Raw genomic sequence first — 23,659 nt, forward strand, 5'->3', positions numbered from 1 at the left:
TTCTTATATTTTGCAGAAAGATGTACATAATTCAAGAGTACGATATTTTCAAATGGAATTTTATAAAAATCAACGCATGAAGTATCCCCATAATGAGTCTTAGTTATAATTGTTTCCTTAATGGCTTCAACACTATATCTCTTCTTGTCATCAGTTCATAAACCATTTGTGATTGAGAACACTCTTTCCGCAGTAGCATTAGTGCAAGGTGGAGCTAGCACAAATGCAGGAATGAGCTGCAAGTTCTCCCAGCAGTTATGTTGAGATGTAAGGGAGTGGAAAATGATAGATCTCATCCAGGTTGGTTTAATCAAACACTGTTGTTGTTGTTGTTGTTGTTGTTGTGGTCTTCAGTCCTGAGACTGGTTTGATGCAGCTCTCCATGCTACTCTATCCTGTGCAAGCTTCTTCATCTCCCAGTACCTACTGCAACCTACATCCCTCTGAATCTGCTTAGTGTATTCATCTCTTGGTCTTCCTCTACGATTTTTACCCTTCAAGCTGCCCTCCAATACTAAATTGGTGATCCCTTGATGCCTCGGAACATGTCTGACGAACCAATCCCTTCTTCTAGTTAAGTTGTACCACAAACTCCTCTTCTCCCCAATTATATTCAATACCTCCTCATTAGTTATGTGATCTACCCATCTAATCTTCAGCAATCTTCTGTAGCACCACAATTCAAAAGCTTCTTTTCTCTTCTTGTCTAAACTATTTATCGTCCGTGTTTCACTTCCATACATGGCTACGCTCCATACAAATACTTTCAGAAATGACTTCCTGACACTTAAATCTATACTTGATGTCAACAAATTTCTCTTCTTTAGAAATGCTTTCCTTGCCATTGCCAGTCTACATTTTATATCCTCTCTACTTCGACCATCATCAGTTATTTTGATCCCCAAATAGCAAAACTCCTTTACTACTTTAAGTGTCTCATTTCCTAATCTAATTCCCTCAGCATCACCTGACTTAATTCGACTACATTCCATTATCCTCGTTTTGCATTTGTTGATGTTCATCTTATATCCTCCTTTCAAGACACTATCCATTCCGTTCAACTGCTCTTCCAAGTCCTTTGCTGTCTCTGACAGAATTACAATGTCATCGGCGAACCTGAAAGTTTTTATTTCTTCTCCACGGATTTTAATACCTACACCGAATTTTTCTTTTGTTTCCTTCACTGCTTGCTCAATATGCAGATTGAATAACATTGGGGATAAGCTGAAACCTTGTCTCACTCCCTTCCCAACCACTACTTCCCTTTCATGCCCTTCGACTCTTATAATTGCCATCAGGTTTTGGTACAAATTGTAAATAACCTTTCGCTTCCTGTATTTTACCCCTGCCATCTTCAGAATTTGAAAGAGAGTATTCCAGTCAACATTGTCAAAAGCTTTCCCTAAGTCTAAAAGTGCTGGAAACGTAGGTTTACCTTTTCTTAATCTAGCATCTAAGATAAGTCGTAGGGTCAGTATTGCCTCAGGTGTTCCAATATTTCTACAGAATCCAAACTGATCTTCCCCGAGGTCAGCTTCTACCAGTTTTTCCATTCATCTGTAAAGAATTCGCGTTAGTATTTTGCAGCCGTGACTTATTAAACAGATAGTTCAGTAATTTTCACATCTGTCAACACCTGCTATCTTTGGGATCGGAATTATTATATTCTTCTTGAAGTATGAGGGTACTTCACCTGTCTCATACATCTTGCTCACCAGATGGTAGAGTTTTGTCAGGACTGACTCTCCCAAGGCTGTCAGTAGTTCTAATGGAATGTTGTCTACCCTTGGGGCCTCGTTTCAACTTAGATCTTTCAGTGCTCTGTCGTACTCTTGAAGCAGTATCATATCTCCCATTTCATCTTCATCTACATCCTCTTCCATTTCCATAATATTGTCCTCAAATACATCGCCCTGGTATAGACCCTTTATATATTCCTTCCATCTTTCTGCTTTCCCTTCTTTGCTTAGAACTGGGTTTCCATCTGAGCTCTTGATATTCACACAAGTGGTTCTCTTTTCTTCAAAGGTCACTTTAATTTTCCTGTAGGCAGTATCTATCTTAAACCTAGTGAACTAAGCCTCTACATCCTTACATTTGTCCTCTATCCATCCCTACTTAGCCATTTTGCACTTCCTGTCGATCTCATTTTTGAGACTTTCGTATTCCTTTTTGCCTTCTTCATTTACTGCATTTTTATATTTTCTCCTTTCATCAATTAAATTCAATATTTCTTTTGTTACCCAAGGATTTCTACTAGCCCTCATCTTTTTACCTAATTGATCTTCTGCTGCCTTCACTGCTTCATCCCTCAAAGCTACCCATTCTTCTTCTACTGTATTTCTTTCCCCCATTCCTGTCAATTGTTCCCTTCTGCTCTCCCTGAAACTCTGTACAACCTCTGGTTCTTTCAGTTTATCCAGGTCCCATCTTCTTAAATTCTCACCTTTTTGCAGTTTCTTCAGTTTTAATCTACAGTTCATAAATAATAGATTGAGGTCAGAGTCCACATCTGCCCCTGGAAATGTCTTACAGTTTAAAACCTGGTTCCCAAATCTCTGTCTTACCATTATATAATCTATCTGAAACCTGTCAGTATTTCCAGGCTTCTTCCATGTATACAACCTTCTTTTATGATTCTTGAACCAACTGTTAGCTATGATTAAGTTGTGCTCTGTGCAAAATTCTACCAGGCGACTTCCTCTTTCATTTCTTACCCCCAATCCATATTCACCTACTACATTTCCTTCTCTCCCTTTTTCTACTGTCGAATTCCAGTCACCCATGACTATTAAATTTTCGTCTCCCTTCACTATCTGAATAATTTCTTTTATTTCATCATACATTTCTTTAATTTCTTCATCATCTGCAGAGCTAGTTGGCATATAAACTTGTACTACTGTAGTGTGCGTGGGCTTCGTGTCTATCTTGGCCACAATAATGTGTTCACTATGCTGTTTGTAGTAGCTTACCCGCACCCCTATTTTTTTTATTCATTATTTGTGGTATACACCACTTCTAACAAACACCGAACAACGTGCTCCAGTACGCGGCCGCCAAATACATCGCTGGCCGCACTTCTCTGGGCGGCCCACTGCTTCCATCACTGGCCATCTTCACACGCACGCTCCCTTACGTGGCTGAGAAATACATCGCTGGCCGCACTTCTCCAGGCAGCCTTTTGAGTGGATGCCGGCATGCGACCGCGCCTTCCACAGGTTGAAATCCCAATTACTGCAGGCCCCGTGCCTAGCATGTTTTGACCCTACTAAGCAAATTGTCATTGCAACGGATGCCTTGGATACAGATATTGGGGCGGTCCTGGCTCACAGGGAGGCAGATGGGTTGGAGCACCCTGTGGCTTATGCATCGAAAACATTAACCGATACGCAACGCCGGTATTCCCAAATTGAAAAAGAGGCACTGGCCATCATCTTCGCCTTAAAGAAGTTCCATGTTTTTGTGTATGGTACAAAGTTTCACCTCATTATGGATCATAAACCACTCATATCATTATTCAATCCTGCAGCAAAGACCCCTGACCGGACTGCTCACCGTCTTCAGCGCTGGGCTTTGTTTTTGGCATGATACCAGTATGAAATCCACTTTTGCAACACAACCGAGCATGCCAACACTGATGCCCTCTCCCGCCTTCCATGGGGACCGGATTTGGATTTCGACAAAGAGGAAATTCTGTGTTTTTATGTAGACGAAGAAGCACAGGCCGCAGTAGAGGCGTTTCCCATTACCAGCTCTCGGGTCGTGGACGCAACCAGTAACGACGAGGTGCTCCGACAAGTCTGTCGTCACGTGCGTAATGGATGGCTCGAATGACTGCCTCTCAGGGCTTCTGCGGCGTTTCGTCAGTTCTTTACTGTCCACCATCAGCTTCAGTTGGTTGACGAGGTCCTTCTACTTCTTTCGGACGACGGACATCCGCGGGTCGTCATTCCGCAGTCTTTACGTCAGTATGTTCTGCACCTGTTATACCAAGGTCATTGGGGGATATCCCGGACGAAGCTTTTGGCTCGCCGGTTCACATACTGGCCCGCTATGACTGAGGAGATTGAACGCCTCACGCAGGCGTGTCCCTCCCGCCAACGCCAGCAGGTAGCTCCACGACATTCCTTTGCCTCTTGGCCACCATGTGCTCGCCCTTGGGAACAGGTGCACGTTGATTTTGCTGGGCCGGTGTTTAATGCCATGTTTTTTATTGTCACCGATGCATATTCCAGGTTTCCATACATTGTCCACTGCAACTCCGTTTCCACCTCCACCACAATTGCAGCCTTAGAAAAAATATTTGCCATAGAAGGTCTGTCGGAGGTTCTCGTCTCAGATAATGGTCCGCAGTTCTGCAGTGAGGATTTTTAGGTTTTCTGTGCCCGGCATGGCATTCGCCACATTCCGACGCCCCCCTTCCATCCTCAATCTAATGGCGAGGCAGAGAGGATGATCTGCACCTTCAAAACGCAGATGAAGAAATACCTCCAGGATCACTCCCCCGACGCATCTCTTACTTTTTTCTTGGGCAGTTACAGGTCCATGCCCATCAGAGATAAAAGCCCGGCGGAACTTCTTCATGGACGGCAGCCCCAGACCCTCTTGAAGCTGCTTCTGCCGACACCTCGGTTGACTCCGTCGCTGACTGCTTCTCGTTTCCGCCCAGGTACTCTGGTGTGGGCGAAGGGCTTCGGCCGACAACCAGCCTGGATTCTGGCCACCATCATCCTGGGCAGGGGCAGGAAAGTCTTCCGGGTTCAACTTCCCGACTGGGAGGTTCTTTGACATGCCAATCAGCTTCGCCCTCACCTGCCTTCCCCATCGTTTTTCTCCTCCCCCCCTCGGCATATTCTCCTCCCGTCCCCTGCTTCCCCTGATTCCCCACGCCAACCAGAGGAGGACACGCCAGGGTGGTCCTTGCAGTTGGCCCCTGGTCGGCTCACGGACGACACCTCCCAGCCGGAGCTTCTTTCCCCGGACGCGGACCAGGCCCAGCCACAGCCAGCCGGGGACTCCGAGGTCTCCCCCAATCGCCACCCCCAGGTCACTCCGGATGCCGATGAAGACATGCCACTGGTTTCTCCTGCACTGCCTCCTCTGCTGCCGTGGTCCGCACGCTATAACCTTCGCCCCCGGCCGGGGCGTTTTCGCCCGTATGCTCCTGTGCCCAGTCTCACCACCGACGCCGAGGTTTCAGAGGAGGAGGACGCCATGGACGTGGCATTCATTCGCAGCCAATGTTTCCACGCTTCCCCACGGGGGAAGGGGTGTGGTATACACCACTCCTAACAAACACCGAACAATGCGCTCCAGTACGCGGCCGCCAAATGCATCGCTGGCCGCACTTCTCTGGGCGGCCCGCTGCTTCCATCGCTGGCCGTCTTCACACGCACGCTCCCTTACGTGGCCGAGAAATACATCACTGGCTGCACTTCTCCGGGCGGCTCGCAGCTACCACCGCTGGCCGCCTTCGCGTGTGCGCGTTTGTCAGCACACAGCAGTTGGCTACACCAGGAAACATTGCGATTGGTTTTCCCTGGAAAACAGCGACCCCAGCCGACGGCTCCATTAACTAGCAAGTCTTATATAAACCTGGCCGCCGCCGCAAACGACAGTTCTCATCGGGAAGTGCATTACGCCGTGTTCCAGCTGCTTGTGGATGACTCGCCGCACCACTCGAGGTTACCTGGCTGCTCGGCGGAAATCTAGCGACTTCACTTGGAGAGACTGAACTTCACTGGACATGGGAATAATCACGGGACGTGCACCCCACTATGCACGTTTGGACATTGGTATAACCAAACTTTAATTATGCATTGCTTCTGAGTGTGAGCCTGGGTAGACGCTTGGCTAACATAATTGTTAAAAAGTGATTTGTGATTTAATAAACCAGACTGACGAGGTTATTGTGTTATTCCTGGTTATAACATTATTAAACCTACTCCTGCATTACCCCTATTTTATTTTGTATTTATAACCCTGTATTCGCCTGACCAAAAGTCTTGTTCCTCCTGCCACTGAACTTCATTAATTCCCACTATATCTAACTTTAACCTATCCATTACTCTTTTTAAATTTTCTAACCCACCTGCCCGATTAAGGGATCTGACATTCCATGCTCCGATCCATAGAATGACAGTTTTCTTTCTCCTGATAACGACGTCCTCTTGAGTAGTCCCTGCCCGGAGATCCGAATGGGGGACTATTTTACCTCCAGAATATTTTACCCAAGAGGACGCCATCATCATTAAACCGTACAGTAAAGCTGCATGCCCTCGGGAAAAATTACGGCCGTAGTTTCCCCTTGCTTTCAGCCGTTCGCAGTACCAGCACAGCAAGGCCGTTTTGGTTAATGTTACAAGGCCAGATCAGTCAATCATCCAGACTGTTACCCCTGCAACTACTGAAAAGGCTGCTGCCCCTCTTCAGGAACCACATGTTTGTCTGGCCTCTCAACAGATACCCCTCTGTTGTGGTTGGACCTACGGCACAGCTTACTGTATCGCTGAGGCACGCAAGCCTCCCCACCAATGGCAAGGTCCATGGTTCATGGGGGGGGGGGGGGGGGGGGGGGGATAAAACACAGTAAACACAGTATTTTCTTTATTCTTCATTTGGTTATGCTACATGTCACTTAAAAGCACACTATTTCAAAATATATGGGATGGTTAATGAAAAATGGGGCAATATATATCTCATACATATTGTGTTGAGGCAATGGAACACTTAAGCCAAATAAGGAAAAGTCCCATACAATATGGGATGTCTGCTCAGCCTAGTGCAGTTTCATAATAGAAAGAGCACTACAATGCATGTTTTTGTCCATTTTGTTTGCATGCGAGGATGCATTTGAAGAGAGATGTCCTAATTTTACTGTGATTTCAGCTCACATTCAAGAATAAGTGGCATGATTTTAGTGCAATATTTACAGCATGCTGTAGCACATTGGCACATGGCACATAATTGTCAGCCACCACTGTATAATCGTATTAATACATTATTTATATTGACATTGATAGCTAATGTAGAAAATCTCTTGCTTCAGATTTATTGAAATAATATAAAATAATCAACTTCCTCCTATATTTTCCAAGTAGAAAATGTAATTTGGAATTTTTGCTTGATTCCCTAATAAGCATTTCTTACCTGACCATTTCAGTTTCTCAGTGGCTGCAGTTAGAGGCTGTTTCTTCTTCCTTTTGTTGGAGCTGTCATTGTTCATCTCTTCAGAAATCTCAAAAACTCCTCCTGAAAAGCACATACACAAATATATATTATATTTGGTAAAATTACTTGTTGATTGGAGCATAACCTAAATTTATGTTCAGAATATTTCATAGTTTTCAACAAAATGAAAAAGTATGAGAAGTTTCTCTTACCAACAGCACACTCATATTTGGGAAAGCCATGACACCTAGAAAGCGACATACATGCATCATATCTGAACGAAGATATGCAATGGAATAAATGTTAGCAGTGTTAAGTTGATCATTAATTGTTATTTTGTTAAAGAAACTGACTGACTCTAAATAAGATTTAATAGTTTTTTGACAGTAAAATAATATAGATGTAGTTATGAAGGGAATACACTCAGGGTTTTCCTTTCAGTGGACAAGGTGACCTTGTGACACCAAACCATGTGCAAGTGGTGAAAAAGACAGATGGAGATAGGTAGGCAGAGGGTGCAGATGTGAGTACCTTTCCCTCCTCATATTAGTAATTGTGAGAATTGTGCAACCAACTCTAATATCAGAAGTGAAATCAGCAGATAAAATCATCCCTTTTACTTAAATTACAGAACGCAAGATTCTCCGAACTGAAACTGGTTACGATATTGGGTGCAGATACCAAGAGGATAATGGGGTCAACAAGCACAAGGGCATGTCGTAATAATGGTCACCCATACTGAAAAAAGAAGGCTTCTATCTTCAGCCATCTCATCTCAACAGCAGAATCGCAATGCCTACATACTCTAGGCATGGCAGATTTTAGATTTGTTAACGATTTCTGGAATTGTCAGAGAGCTCAGTCAGTATTTCAAAATATGTTATGCAGTCTTATAAAATAGAGTAATTCAAGATAAGTGACTTAAACTTTTGTTTACCTCAATAAGTTTCATGTCTCCTCATTAATATTTAATTAATAATTTTGAATACATAAATGTTTTTCAAATGTTCAAGATTATGACAAAAACTTGTCACCACAAAAACATCACAAGAATGCAATGTTGAACACTCCCTCAGAGGTGAAGAATTGCTCATAAATTCTATGACTGCTTTGCTTGTTTAAATGTGCAGAGAACATGTTTTAGTTAAAATAAATTTTCTTGACCAAATTTTCTAAAGTAATATTATCAACATGATAACATTTTTAGTGACATTGTGCATTAGTCATTTGTAGTGAGTGTGCTACAGTTAAATTAAAGTCTCCTTGTGTTTGAGTTTGGAGAAAGGCTTAACATAAAATACCTAAATATTTCACTTTAAAAGTAAAGTCAGTTTTTTAAACAAAGATTTCAGATGAATTCTGTTTTCAAACTTAAGTTTGAGTCAGGTTCCTCCAGAAATGTTGAATTAAGTCTGCTCCCATAAAGCTGGTGACCAACCATCGTAATTTTGGTTTGTTTTTTTCAGGAGAACTCTAACAGCCTTCATGTCTCAAAGAAGTTAACTGCTGTTGCAGAAGCTGATTAGAAACACAAATGTACAGAAGTTGTGCATAAGGTAGGCAGTGATTTATTTCATGTGATGATTAGGGTATTGTTCTATCATGAATAAAACCAGCCAATCAATTCTGCACTTTAGTATTAAAGTTCAATTTTATAATGTGCCTTATCAAAAGGGAAATACATTAGGAACACTGGTCAAAAGTTCAATAAATATTTTGTAATGTAAAACATGAGTAAAATATAATTTTTTCTAGTGTATAAATATTCAGAGACCCAATTGGGTGAATGCAGGTGAACACATGTGATAGTAACATATGGAAGGCAGAGCAGGCGACTGTTTTTTGTGACTTGGGTTCATGCGGCTGGCCACTGCAGTAAAAACAGCCATACATGATGCATGTGACAGATTCTGTTAAATTCCCCTAAGGCAGAGAAAAATACTTCACTCATTACAATCCTAGCAAATTATGTGGCAATAAGTGCACTGGCACGTATTCTACTGTTTATTTTAGTCAAATTTAAATTACTACACTAGGAAAAAAATAGTGGGTTGCACTTTTGTGAACTTCTATTTCTATCCTTCAAGTGTGAGTCTGGGTGGGATTTCTAATATTCTCTATTGACATTATGATTACCCGTGGATGAGCCACACAAAATACAACTGACAAAAAATAAATAAATAAAAACAAGATTTCTAACATTCTCTATTGACATAACTAGACCATCTGCAGAGAAACTATTTGCAGATGCCCATATGATAATCAGCACATTGACATAGATTTTAGGTTTCCTTGGTTACTTATTTCTTCATTATTGATTGGTTCATTTATTTTTGTATCCACAGAACAATATACATTGTATGGATGTTGTCAAATGTTTGCACAATATTTTTTATTAAAATAAACACGCCACTTGCAGTATTTATAGCTCTTACACTTAGTCCTACTCTTCTAATAATGTCATAAATTACTACATTGTACAATGCTCATGAACATTAAGTTATTTTAAATATTCATTTACACTATGATCACTATTATTTAGTGAATATTTTTTTAGCCTTTGGCTAAGGTGTGGAGACCATTTACATCTTTTATTTCTTGGAGCAGTCTATTTTACAATTTTATTCCATGGTATAATATACTATTTTGAGTTTTTTTACTTTTTCTTCTGTTTAGATGAAACACTGTCTGGGTTCGGTTGTATGGTAGTGTATTGTGCTGTTTATGGTGCATATATTAAGATTTTATACATTAGGTTGCGATAGATGTCATCACATCTGCAGCTTGTGGTCTAGTGGCTAGTGTTACTACCTCTGGATCACAGTGTCCCGGGTTTGATTCCGGGCCAGGTTGGGGATTTTCTTTGCCCAGGAACTGGGTGTTTGTGTTGTCCTCATCATTCCATCATCATTCATGAAAGTGACTAGACTGGACTGTGTACAGATTGGGAATTTGTACGGGTGGTGATGACTGCACAGTTGAGTGGCCCACAAATAAAACATTATCATCATCATCAGATGTCATCACATGGAACTGTCAGAATTTGTAGCTTTTTGAATAATTCTTTAGACTTGTTGTGTTACTACTGTTGGTTACTATTTGCACAGCTCTTTTCTGTATCTCGAAAATAGTCTGCATGTTCCCTGGACTTATTCCACAAAACATTATCCCATAACTGACACTACTTTGAGGCATGAAATTTGGCATGCTGGAGCAAGGATTTGTGTAACATGCTAAAGGTGGCCTCTTTGCAAAAATTCTCACACATTCTTTCTATTTCAATTGACAGCCTACATTCATAACCAAGAATTTGGCATCACTTACACAATCTAGTACATTGTTGTTTACTATCATTGGTTTTTTTATTTAGTTAGAAGTTTATACATATTATCTTTTTCACATTTAAAGCTAGTCTATTCTTTAATGACAAGTTATGGATCTCTCTCAGAGCTTCATTGGATTTTTCTGTTAACTGTGTTGAATTTTTGTCAGTAATCATTATGATGCTGTCATTAGCAAACAATACTTTTTCTCCACACCTGACACTCTGCGGGAAATCATTTATATACATAAGGAAGAGGACTGGGCTCAATACACTTAGATGGGGGCTCCCTATGTTAGTATATTTCAGATCTGATAAGTGTTTTACTACTTATCTTTTAGAAATAGGTGAGATTTCAACCAGTCTTCCAGTTTTCCGAGTATGACTGAAACTAATTCTTTGCCATACATCTTATCACTAATAGGTCTATTTTATGTAATAAAATTCTGTGGTCAACTGTATCAAATGCCTTTGATAGATCAAAAAAGATGCCCTTTGTTTTCTCATCCTTGTCTAGTGCTTTGAGTACAGCTTTAGCAAACTGTGCTACAGCCAAAAGTTATGAATGGTGGGCTCCATGTGGTTCCCAAGTCATGCAGCGACCGTAAACCATAAAATTACCAAATATGCAGCAACTAGTCGCAAAATCATGTTTTATTTATTCACTTTTGAAAATCGATTTCAACTGATGAACAGCCATCATCGGTGCTTTCATCCAATATGTGCCATAAACTTGAACTCTGCTTAAGACAGTATTACTACTCAGGGCACATATTGGTTGAAAGTACTGATGGTGGCTGTTAATCAGGTGAAATCGATTTGCAAAAGTGAATAAATAAAATATGATTTTGCGACTGGTTGCTGCATATTTGGTAATTTTATAGCCAAAAGTGTAGCTCTTGTGGGCCTGGAACTGAATTTATCATTGCAGAGCAGGTTGTATTTATTTATTTACTTCATTAGTCTATTTTTCATTATGGTTTTTATTATTTTGGAAATACAAGATCAATAAGAAATTGGTCTGTGGTTTTCTACATTTTCGGCATCACAATGTTTTAGTATTGGTATTACTTTTACTTGTTTCAACAATGTAGGAAAAGACAGATCACTACTTACTATAAAGAAGACACATCAAGCTGCAGAAATGCACAATTAAAAGACACTTACATAAAGCTTCTGGCCACAGTCTTCACCAGTAAAAGAGAGACACACACCATTCACACACAAAAGCAAGTGCACCTCACACATGCATGATCACCAACTCCAGCATCTTGAGCTGGAATACAACTATCACATGTGATGCAAGCAGCAATCTGGAAGAGGTGTGGAAGGGAAATGGAATAGGAAGTGCTGGGTGGGTGGATTGGGCAGGTCTTGCACCTGGGTCTTCCACAGGAATATGTTCTTTGTGTCAAGGGGTTGGGATTCGGAGTGACATAGGGATGGACTAGGATATTTTGGAGGTTGGGTGGGCAACAGAACAGCACTTTAGGGGGGTGGAAAGTATCTCAAATAGGATGTCCTTCATATCAGGGCATGATGAGAGATAATCAAAGTCCTGGGGAAAGACGTGGTTCATTTGTTCCACTCTGGGGAGCTACTGGGTGATGAAGGGAACACTCCTTTGTGGCTGGTTCTTGGGGTGGTGGGAGGATTGGAGGTGCTATTTTGAAACTTCCTTACCAAATAAATTTGTGTACTGGACTGGCTCAAATGGTTCAAATGACTCTGAGCACTATGCGACTCAACATCTGAGGTCATCAGTCCCCTAGAACTTAGAGCTACTTAAACCTAACTAACCTAAGGACATCACACACAGCCATGCCCGAGGCAGGATTCGAACCTGCAACCGTAGCGGTCACGCGGTTCCAAACTGAAGCGCCTAGAACCGCACGGCCACACCAGCCGGCATACTGGACTGGGACTCAAACACAGAACCCTGCCTATCATGAGAATTGTCCTTACCCACTGAGTTATCCTCACATTACTTGAGGTCCATCATCTCAGTTTCAATACTACCAGCACCTCTGCCTTATTTTTCAAACTTCTCAGAATGTCTCCCATATAGCTTACCAAACAAGCACTATTGGAGGAAAGGATATGCTGCTGAAGCAGCTTAGTCATTGCCTAGGGATTTTTCACAGAATGAATCTTTCACTCTGCACCAGGGTTTATACTGGTTTGAAACTTCATGCCGTATTAAATCTGAGTGCCAACCTGAAATTTGATCTAAGAACCATGAATTTTTCAGGGAATGCTCTGACTTACATCTGAATGGGCACAGCTCATGAAACACACTTACACTTTCAATACTGCTGGTATCTGTCTCCTACTTTTTGAACTCCTCACAAACCCTCCCACATATCTCACTCAACTTTCACACCTGAAATGAAGGATGTGACAGAGAAATCACATGATGGCAGATTAGATATTGAATTCAGATTGTATATTTCACTCTGTTGTAGAGTGTGTATTACTCTGGATCTTGCTGGAAGATCAAACTGAGTGCCGCACTGGCACTCAAAACCAGTATGTCACCATTCATGTGCAATGCTTTTACTGAGTGAGCTATTTAGGGATGACCTGTGGTGCACACTCAGAACCAAGGGAGGTGGAGCAGTGGCTAGCACACTGGGCTCACATTCCAGAGGATGATGGATCAAACCCACATCCAGCCATCCTGATTTAGGTTTTCTGTGATTTCCGTAAATCGTTTCAGGTAAATGTCAGGATGATTCCTGTGAAAGGCCATGGCCGACTTTCTTCCCCATCCTTCCCTAATCTAATGGGACTGATGAGATCATTGTTTGATCCCCTCCCCTGAATCAACCAACCCACACTCAGAACTTTGATACTACTGGTATGCCTCCCCTACATTTTGAACTACACGCAGGTATATTAACATCTGTATTCTTGTTAACATGTTGTAGATACTTCCCAAGTAGAAGTGCTTGAGCAATAGTGTGCAAAGTTATGACCTTGATGAATGCTCCAGATGATTGTCCATTCACTTTAAACTTGAAGTGAGCACAAAACTCACAATTCTGAATATTGAGAACTGAACCATATCTAAATCATTGTGTCAAGTAAATACTGATGACTAATTCTGTCTAAAGTCTTAGCAAACCAAAGGAAGGCTAATGCTATTTCTTCTTGATAAAAAAAGTTAAATTGATAATGTATCTATGTGTTGTTTCAGTTTTTAGTCTTAATGGACCAATTATGGTGTTTCCTTGATAATAACTAATTAATTCATGGAGTAAGGGGAGCATTCTGATATGTCATGAGCTGTATAAGGATCTTGAAATATTGATTTAAAAGTGTTTGTGGTTGAAAGCCTAGTAGAACTTTGGCATCTGATTTCTTGGATGTCAGAATGGCTGATCCTTGTGAGAAAGCCAGTGGGAATGCAATGCTTGCCAATGATTCATCATGCATCATTATTTCTGCTCTGATTAGATTCTTAAAATTCAACTAGAGCTTGTCAGTTCTTGAGATCTTATGTCAAAGTGCCTTAGGGATAGTTTTGATTTTGTCATCTGAAATTTTCCATTCCAATTGCATTTTCTTCAAAAGCAATCTTAGGAATAGTTTTTCACTAAGTACCTGTCCAGAAATAGGATGAGGTTACCCCTTGTTATCAGAATATGAGTGGTGATCAACAAATACTTACACTGATTTTTTCCTGTAGCTTCTGCTATAGTTTCCTATCTGTACCATGAATATTTGAAAAGCAGCAGGTTTTTTGTATATACTGTCCATAGGTGGCAGCACTGTCCTATCAGTAGGTTACTAGTAATGCTCTATTTTGTAGATGCTCTTTGGATTTCGGATACCAAACAATGGAGGTGATGCAGAGGAGCAGTATGGTGCAATAACATTATGTTTTTGTTTAAACCATAAACCCACTGAAACTTATTAAAGTTCCAGCAAGTATATGGTGAAGATTCACTCCTCATGAAACAGTGATAAGGTGATTCAAGCACTTCAAACAAGCCTGACTTGTTTGCGTTAAGTAAGGTGGATTTAGTGTTTCAGCTTCTGCTGTAGCTGAAGTCAACATCAACACAGCTGCCGTGATTGTCCATGAAAATCAGTGGATAACATTAAGTAACCCTAGTGAAGTGTTGAGAATTTCACGTGGCAGTGTCTTTATAATCATACATGATTATCTCCATATAACCCATGTTTGTGCCTGTTGGGTACCATGTCTGTTGACTACCAAACAAAAGGCTGTGTGAATGGAGACAAGGCATGGGGTGCAGCATCTCTGATGGAGGGCATGCATTTCTATAACTGATTATCGCTGATAATAAGTCACGGCTGCATCATTATGTTCCTGAAGGAAAACAAGCCAGCACAATATGGAAATCACAAGGTTCTCCAACACCAAAAAAGGTGCAATTTGTTCCATCTATGGGGAAAGTGATGGTGATCACATTTTTTGACTGTCACTGAATAATTTAGTAGCATGCAGTTCCCTCTCACACTGCTGTTACAGTAGCATACTACTAAACATCAGTATTGACTAAGTTGAGGCAGCACATTTCAAGGAACTGACCAGACCTTTCTCAGACAGGGTGATGACTTCATCATGACAATGCATGGCCTAACATCTCAGATCAAGTCATGCAGTTTCTGGCTTGATTCAATATAACCTGTGTACCACATCTGCCTTATAGCCCCAATCTTGCAACCTGTGATTTATTTTATACCCATTACTAAAGGCAGAGCTTCAGGGTATTTGATCTGAGACCTCTGAAGCAGTGCTCGAGAAATGTGAGGCAATTCTGAAGGACCTGACCAAGAATGGCCTGCACCATGTGTCTGAGGACTGGTAGAGATGATGTAAAAAGTGCATTCCAGTAGGAGGGGTGCAATTTTAAAAAAAATTATGTAAACATTGATGTGGAGTAATACATATCTGTAAAAAAAATCAGTCTGAGTCTTTGTTGATCAGCCTTCGTACAACTTCATATAACGTTCAGTCTTGTCTGCCAGTAGCGGTCTGGTCAGAAAAGCCATTGCTAATTTTATTGTGGATGTATGTCAATATCTTTAGTGAGCTCTTCATATTTTCCTGATTATGAGATAAATAGAGATGTGCTCTTGGGTAATGTTCTTTGCACTATGGGAACATAACTGATTACTTGCAAGGAATGGTTTGAGGACAACTTGGCTTTAACATGTTTTAATCTGATAATGTTTTTTGCTAATGCAAGGCTCCTGCTGTATAAGCCAGGGACACAAATAAAATGGTAGTCCAAGGTAGTTTTCCTCCAAAGGGCTTTATCTCTTGTGCAATGAATAAGAAGTATTTTAAACTGCAGCTTTACATATTGCATTCACCATGTAACCCAAGAGGGTTCTCTCAGTTGAGCAGAGAGTGACTTTTGTCAAGTATTTGCTATGGCAATCTAAAGTCTATTGTCATTTAAAATTGACACTCAGTGGCCAAAATTCTTCTCCATCAAAAAATTTAATGCTGTGTGATTCACTGTTGTATGATACACACTATGACTAGAGAAATTCAGTGACCACATTTTACAACATAGAAAGTTCTGGTTAAGGGCTTTAGTTAAATAAATTCTGTCAGAAAAAAATGTTTCACCATGAAAAAATTGTACCCTATTATCAGTTAAAACTAAGGAGTTTGTTAAAATTTTAAGATTTAAATTTTGGTTCTAATTCTCCATAAAAAATTAAGTTCTGTACTTATTATTATATTTGTATGCATCTCAACAGTTACATTGGCCTTTAAACAACATGCTTCTGGCACACCTTATGTTTGTTTTGATGGATATATATATGTTTATCAGGAGCAGGTCTCAAAAATGTACCATTAACCCTGTACCAAATGATAACATAGCTTTTACAGCATACTGAATTCCTTCTGTAAAGACAATAGTAGTGTCTCCCTCAGGAACTTTATTTAAAACTGCTACATAACTAACAATATTGAAAAAAATATTGTTGTTACTTTCAGTAACATACAATATCTGTATCCAAAGCAGAAAGGTAATTGCTTAGACTGTACAGTCTGATCACATATTATTATTATTATTACTATTTCAATTTGTTATATTAAGATTTAAAGTAGTTACTCTATATGCTCACGTTATGAATGCGTACTATCATTGCTCCATATCTTCAAACCACGAAATGGTGATTTCATATTCACAGTGTTCTATTGTATTCATAGTCTGGAAGGTTGGTTTTTAGTGAGATGGTCAATGTTTTGTTCCACCTTATGACTCACAGACATATTGACATCTTCAATAACAATTTTGCCCCAGCTCCCTTTCCATGACCTGTTTCTACTTTTGTTGGAGTTTCTGTTAAAGATGTATTATTTATTGTTCGCTTTGGTTTAGACTGATTTTGTTTACATGCTTCCTCCACAGTGAATTCAGGTAGATGGTTGTAATTTTCTAGGTGGAGCATAAGCACAGTACTACATGATATTGTTCCATCTTGTCTGCAGGACTCAAAAGACCTTGTTTAGGAGTTAAACTAGTCTGCAAAATGTTTTGGTGATGTTATCTGACTGGAAAGGTTTGGTATGGGCACAGATGTATCTATTGCAGCTAAAACCATTCTGGTATATGTAGTTCCAACTGATGTATTTGTTTTTCCTACTTGAAGAGGATTCAGCTCTTCTTCAGATATTCTCACTTGAGAACCGTTAGCTTGAAATGTTTCACCAAACTATTTTTAGCATATACCCTGCACTATCCATTGTAAAGAACCAGCACCTTAAAATCTCTCTGAATTATTTATAACACAACATAATTTTAAAATCAATCTTCATAAATCTTATAAGACCTTACTGAACTCAAACAATAAAATCAGAGCCATTTGGAATATAGTAAAACAAGAAACTGGTAACAAAAATTCAAACCAGATGAACATAAATGTTTGAATTAAAGATAATTTAGTAGATAACCCAAAGGACATGGCCAACTTTGTAAACAACTACCTTAGTAATATAGCAAGCAAACTGTAAGAAAATCTTCCAGAAATACAACATACAGCTACAACTGACTGTGTACCTTACACAATGCTGCTCCTATCCACCACAGGAGAGGAAATAGGTTCTATATGAAGTTCCAATGTGTCTACTAAAAGACTGCATTAGCAGCATGAAAGAACCTCTGACAAGACATTGTAAATAAGTCATTATCATCAAGTTACTTCCCTGATTATCAAAAGCAGGAAAAAGTTCTTCTCGTACATAAGAAAGGTGTTATAAAAAAAGGTATCGAGAATTACAGGCCATTTCCACTATTGTTCCTTTTCAAAAATAATAGAAACTATCATAAGACACAGATTTACAGATTACTTAAATAAAAACCAACTTCTACTCAAACAACAATTTGGTTTCAGATCTGGAAAGGGAACAGAAGCTGCTAGAGCAAAATTTATAAAAGTAGTTTTAGAAGCCTTAGGTGGAGAAGAACAAGTAACAGGCATTATCCTAGATCTCAGTAAAGCATTTGACACAGTTGATCATGAAATACTTGTAGGTAAACTTGAACTACTAGGAATAGGAGGGTGGTGGTGGTAAATAAATGGTTTAGGTCTTACCTAGCAGACAGAGTGCAGAAGCTAAAGAGATCCAAAATTTCAAGTGATTTGTATTATATGTTGAAACATCTTTCAGATCAAGACATCTGAAGTCCCTTGAGGGAGTGTATTATGTCCAATATTGTTTCTTGTTTATGTTAATGACTTTCCACTGTGGGTCACACAAGGAGGAACTGTGTTATTTGCTGATGACAGCAATATAATAATTACAGATAGGATACCAGAAATATTGGAAGTAAAAGAAGAACGGTCACTTATGGCAGTCCATGACTGGTCAAATAACGATAAAGTAACTCTTGATGTAAAAAGACTAATAACATGAACTTCCACATAAATAAAAACTTAATATAACAAAACTTAAAACTATATAGTGAAACCACAGGGTGCATAGCTGGCACAAAATTTTTAGGTGTGTATTTTGATCAACGATTAAAATGGGCTGAATGTAATAGGGCACTTGGAAAAAAAATTTTAACTGCAAGTTATGCCTTACAAATATTAACAGCAGTGTATAATAGTTCATGCCTAAAACCAATATACTTTGTACACAGGCATTCTATCACCAGTTATGGCATAATGTTCTGGGGTGCAAATGCTCAGAATAAGGACAATGTGTTCAGACTACAAAAACGAGCAGTGAGAACAATGAGCAATATTCACAAAAGGGCCCACTGCATTGAAGTACTCAAAAAATGGAGCATTCTGACAGTTCCAAATGAATACATATTTCAAACTGCAGTTTTTATACAAAAATTTTGAGCAATTTGCAGCAAGCAGCTCCATATATGATTTTTAAACCTGATGCAGTAATTGCTTATACACAGACTGAATAAGCAGAGCAAAGGTCCAAACCTCAATGCTTTACCAAGGAGTCAAATACATAATAAATTACCAAAAGAGATCAAAAACATAAAGTTCTATAAATTTAAAACATATATTTACTAAAAATAGTGTTTACTCCATTAAAGAGTTCATAATGTTGCATACTACTCCATACACAATGGTAAGGAGAGGTTGGCTACAGAGTGGTGCAGCAACAGTCATTGTACAAAAGCTGAACAGGAGCAGAAATGATTTTTTTGATGAGTCCCATACTTCTTTACAGAGCGTAGGTGAGCGACGCGGGAGAACCGCGCAGCCTTACTAGGCAAGGTCCTAGTGGAGGTGGTTTGCCATTGCCTTCCTCCGACCGTAATGGGGATGAATGATAATGATGAAGACGACACAATAACACCCAGTCATCTCGAGGCAGGAAAAATTCCTGATCCCGCCGGGAATCGAACCCGGGACCCCGTGCTCGGGAAGCGAGAACGCTACCGCGAGACCACGAGGGGATTAGTGAATGAGTAAATACAGTAAACAGAAGATTTACATAACTTCTGTTCCTCCAAGCTTATGCAGACTCATCGCAAATAATGCAGCAAGAAATAGTGTCCAATTCCCAATGTTAACAAGACAGAGGCTCTCTGAACTGAAGCACAAATGATGGTGTCAGAGCCATGACTAGGCGGCGTCCACATAGCATCACACAGTAAAGTCTCTCTGAGTGTGAATGGGTTGTGTGGCTGCTGTTGATCATCCCACACATTCAGAGCTGCTGGAGGTGTGGCTCAGTGGGCATGCACCATAGAATCTGGAACATCTACCATGACTGCTATCAACATCTGAAGGAAATTTGCACTTCCATTGTGAATTTTATGATGCATGTGAAGTGATATCACTATATCAATATGTGATACCACATCTCTCCCCACTAAACCTTGTCTCACCACCATCATGTAGTGTAGATGAATGAACAAAATGAACAATGACAGAGGGGGGGGAGTAGGTGAGGTAGATGGATCCAAGTGGCAATGAGGAGATGAGATCCGAAACAATGGATGCTGAGCTCCTGCCCACTTGGCATATGCCCTGAGCCTACCTGGGAACACCAGCTGAAAGACCAATCAGAGGACACACACCCACATCCAGAGGGAGAGCAGCAAAGGAAGATGAAGGCATTCTGATGACTGCAGAAGGACCAAAGGCAGCACATGGGACAACAACTGGGAAGAGGGGCCCAGCCCCAGATGATGGTGGCTGTTGAAATGGAAGTTGTTGTAAAAATGCGTTGACTCTCATCAGCTCCAAGATTGATGGTGATGGCATGGGGCCCATAGGAGCCAGATGCAGTTGGGGCTGCTGCACCTAGGCAGGCATACAGTCTGAAAGCACAAAGCCTGCAGTAGGATCACACAATTCACATGGATGAATATGATTATGGTGGTGCCTCAAAAATTCTCTGAGTTGATGCAGTAAAAAGAGAGAACATCCAAGAAATCCTTCAATAGTGTTTTGCTCTCAGCACCTCCATCCATCATAAAACCCGTAAATGACCAAACCATTAGTGTGATTCTTTGCCTGTCAAAGTGGAGTTGGTACCACACACAAGAGTGGGTGCTGAAACTGAAGCAAGGTGTGGTGGCACCATCCACCATTCCAACGACGATGGTCCATCACATGACTGGGAGCAGTACGAAGACAAGAATAGCAACAGACCTTAATCCTTCGTATGAGAGGCACAAAGTTTGTCCATCTGTTGCTTAAATGTTTACACAAACTGTTCAGATTTTCCATTGGACTGACAATGGAATGGTGCACTTCTGACTTGGTTGATGCCAGAGGCAGTGCAAAACTCTTTAAACTTAGTGGCAACAAACTGAGGTTTGTTGTCAGTCACAATCACTTCACACAGTACCTTGAGGCAAAAGATTGATGACAATGCCTGGATTGTAGACTGAGCCATAGTAGAGTGCATAGGAACCATGAAGGGAAATTTCATGTAAGCATCAATGATGATGAGCCAACATGTATTCCAGTAAGGGCCCATGAAATCATAGTGCAAATGTTGGCAAAGTGCTCAAGGCTTGGGCCACGCATACAAATACTGAGGTGGGGTTCACTGATGTTCAGCATAGGCTTGGCACTGAGAAGTCAACTGTTCAATTTCAATGATGTCACATCAACTTCTTGAGGCAAGCATTGCCCAGTGACTGAGGTATAGCAATCAAATCACATTAAGCTGGAGACATTTGGGAACCACAATATGTGACTGATCTTTATCAGTGGAAAGCAAAATGATACCTTGGTGAATTGCAAGTGCGCACAGACAGGGAAAATATTGGCGAACCAACAAGCTATGAATTTGTCTGATTGAATGTTGCCAGCCAGTTAGGACATAGTGCAACAGAATCCACAAATCAGGGTCCACAATTGTGGCCTGGGAAATTTTCCAGTGATTAAGTGGAGAACAATGTGACACATCTGTATCTTGTGCATCAATATAGCAACAAGAAGCTGAGGACTCATTGAATGTCAAATTTGGACAGGGAGGAAGGAAACAGCATATGTTTTGGCATGCTTAGAAGTGGGCCAATACACTATCTCATATTGGTAATTTGTCAAAAGAAGGGCACACCATTGCAGTTTATGGACTGTGCAAGTTGGGACTGGTTGAGAAGGGCTAAAAAATTTTGTAGAGGTTTGTGGTCAGTTAGCAAGTAAAATTTTCTGCCAAAAGGATACTGGTGAAACTTAGTGAGAGCCTCCTTTTCAATTTTTGAATAATTAGCTTGAGCTTTGTTCAACAACTTCAAAGCAATGGTAACAGGCCTGTGAACAGTACCAAATTTCTGCAACAAAACTGCACTGATGCTATATGAGGAAGCATCCACAGGTTTGGCCAGATCAAAATGAACAAGGCAACAAACACTGAGCAAAGCATATTTCAACTTCTGGAGAGCAGACTGACACTCTTGTGACCAAACAAAAGGAATATTCTTCCCGTGGAAGTGATGTAAGGGAGCCACAATTGGGGTAGCACCAGAAATAAATCAGATGTAATAAATGAACTTCCTTAAGACAGACTGCATTTCCCATGCATTGAATCAGGGGTGGAAGTTCATGGATACCAAACAAATGTTATTGAAATGGGTGAACACTCTGGCTATTAAAGACAAGTTCTAAGTACTCAAGTTCAATCTGTTATGTTTGAGAACAGCTGCAGACAACACCAGCAACAGAGTGACAATATTGCTAATGTGTTCTTCAGGAGTGAAATTTGAGATGACAATGTCATCTAAAGAATTTGAGCAAAAAGGAACTTTTACAGTCAGCTGCTCCAGAAAGTGCTGAAATATGGAAGGTACAGAGGCACTGCCAAATGGCAAATGGCCAGATAAGTATTAATGACAAATACCTTTTGAAACTACTCAGCCAGTGGGATCTGCAAGTAAGTGTCATGGAAATAAATTTTGGAAAAGTAATGACTGACATCTAACTTGTCCAGCAGTTCTTCTGGGCATGGCAAGGGATAACAAAGAATGACTGTTTGAAGACTCACAGTTTTCTTAAAATCAGGACACAACCAGAGTCTGCTGGACAATTTCTTTAGAATAACAAGAGGGAACACCCACTGACTGGCAATAACAGATGCTATACCCCACTGTCTTCTGAAGATATCAGATTATAAGGTGAGCAAAAATCTAGTTCTTATACCTATAGTTTTCTGAAAATGGAACAATAAGTATTTCATTCCAGCCAGAAAGCCACCTCAGAGCACAGGCACCAGCATTTGGTGAGCAGTACAGCCATAACAAAAATTGTCCTCAGCAGCAAATATAGAGAGCACATCTGCAGCAGTGAAAAAGCAAAATGAGATATAGACAAATCAGATGAGGTTGTGCCAGGTTGTCAAGTGAGAGAGGAATGTAAGGAGTGTGAAATTAGCAATAATTTAAATGAAAAGCAAGTAGTAAGAATTAAAGTGTATAATGTTGTGTTGAAAGCTGTGAATGTTGGAAAGGTAAGGGTTACCAAAGTGAAGGGGCCTGTTGCTATATTGATAGTGGTAGCTATGTACAGACTGTTAGAAATTGATGAGGAAGTAAACAGTGTGCAGAGTGTAGAAACAATTTTTTGAATTTAAATAAAGTAGACAGTTTGCAAAAAATGGTTATCAATGTAAATACGCAAAAAGTAATTTTCAATGTAGATGTAGTGTTCAGTGCATATGTGTTTCCTGGTTGTCAGATGTTTGAAGATTTTGTTGAATTTGGAAATGGAATGGCAAATATTTTGAGAAGTAAGTGTGAAATTTCACCTAGTATTCCAAAATTACTTGGAAAGCCAGGTGGTCAATGTAATTCTGAACTTACCAATAGGTAGAGGGTTCACTGTTATCTGGTAGATACATTACATGGTGAGTAATGCCCCCCTGAGCTGTGAGATTCTAATCTTCTTTTCGTATATCACTTGATCCTCTGACTATCCTATCAGTAGATTAGAAGGAAATTTAATCATCACCTAGTTTTCTCATATTGCAGGTATATTAATGTCCCTAAATCAGGGAGTGGCTTTTTTGTTTGTCTTTAAATGTAAGTAGTATAACAGAGGATGGAAGCACAACAATTAATATGTCAGTTAACATTTTGTGAAAAATGTTTTAACCTTGTTTTGGGTTTAATAATGTTGAGGCATTTGTGTAATTAATTTCAAATTCTTTTTCAGCTTAATGTGTGAATTTAAGAATGGATAATGTTG

General features: G+C 40.1%; 1 protein-coding gene across 1 annotated transcript in view; it reads right to left on the bottom strand.

Moving 5' to 3' along the window:
* Positions 1 to 23,659, bottom strand: part of LOC126471323 (EH domain-containing protein 1-like) — a 148,912-nt gene that overhangs the window by 39,905 nt on the left and 85,348 nt on the right. The window contains exon 5 of the mRNA XM_050099446.1: positions 7,150 to 7,251. Coding sequence (XP_049955403.1) covers positions 7,150 to 7,251 — 102 coding nt within the window. The remainder of the gene's footprint in view (positions 1 to 7,149; positions 7,252 to 23,659) is intronic.

This window comes from Schistocerca serialis, chromosome 3 (assembly GCF_023864345.2).
Source record: "Schistocerca serialis cubense isolate TAMUIC-IGC-003099 chromosome 3, iqSchSeri2.2, whole genome shotgun sequence".
Lineage (NCBI taxonomy): Eukaryota > Metazoa > Arthropoda > Insecta > Orthoptera > Acrididae > Schistocerca > Schistocerca serialis.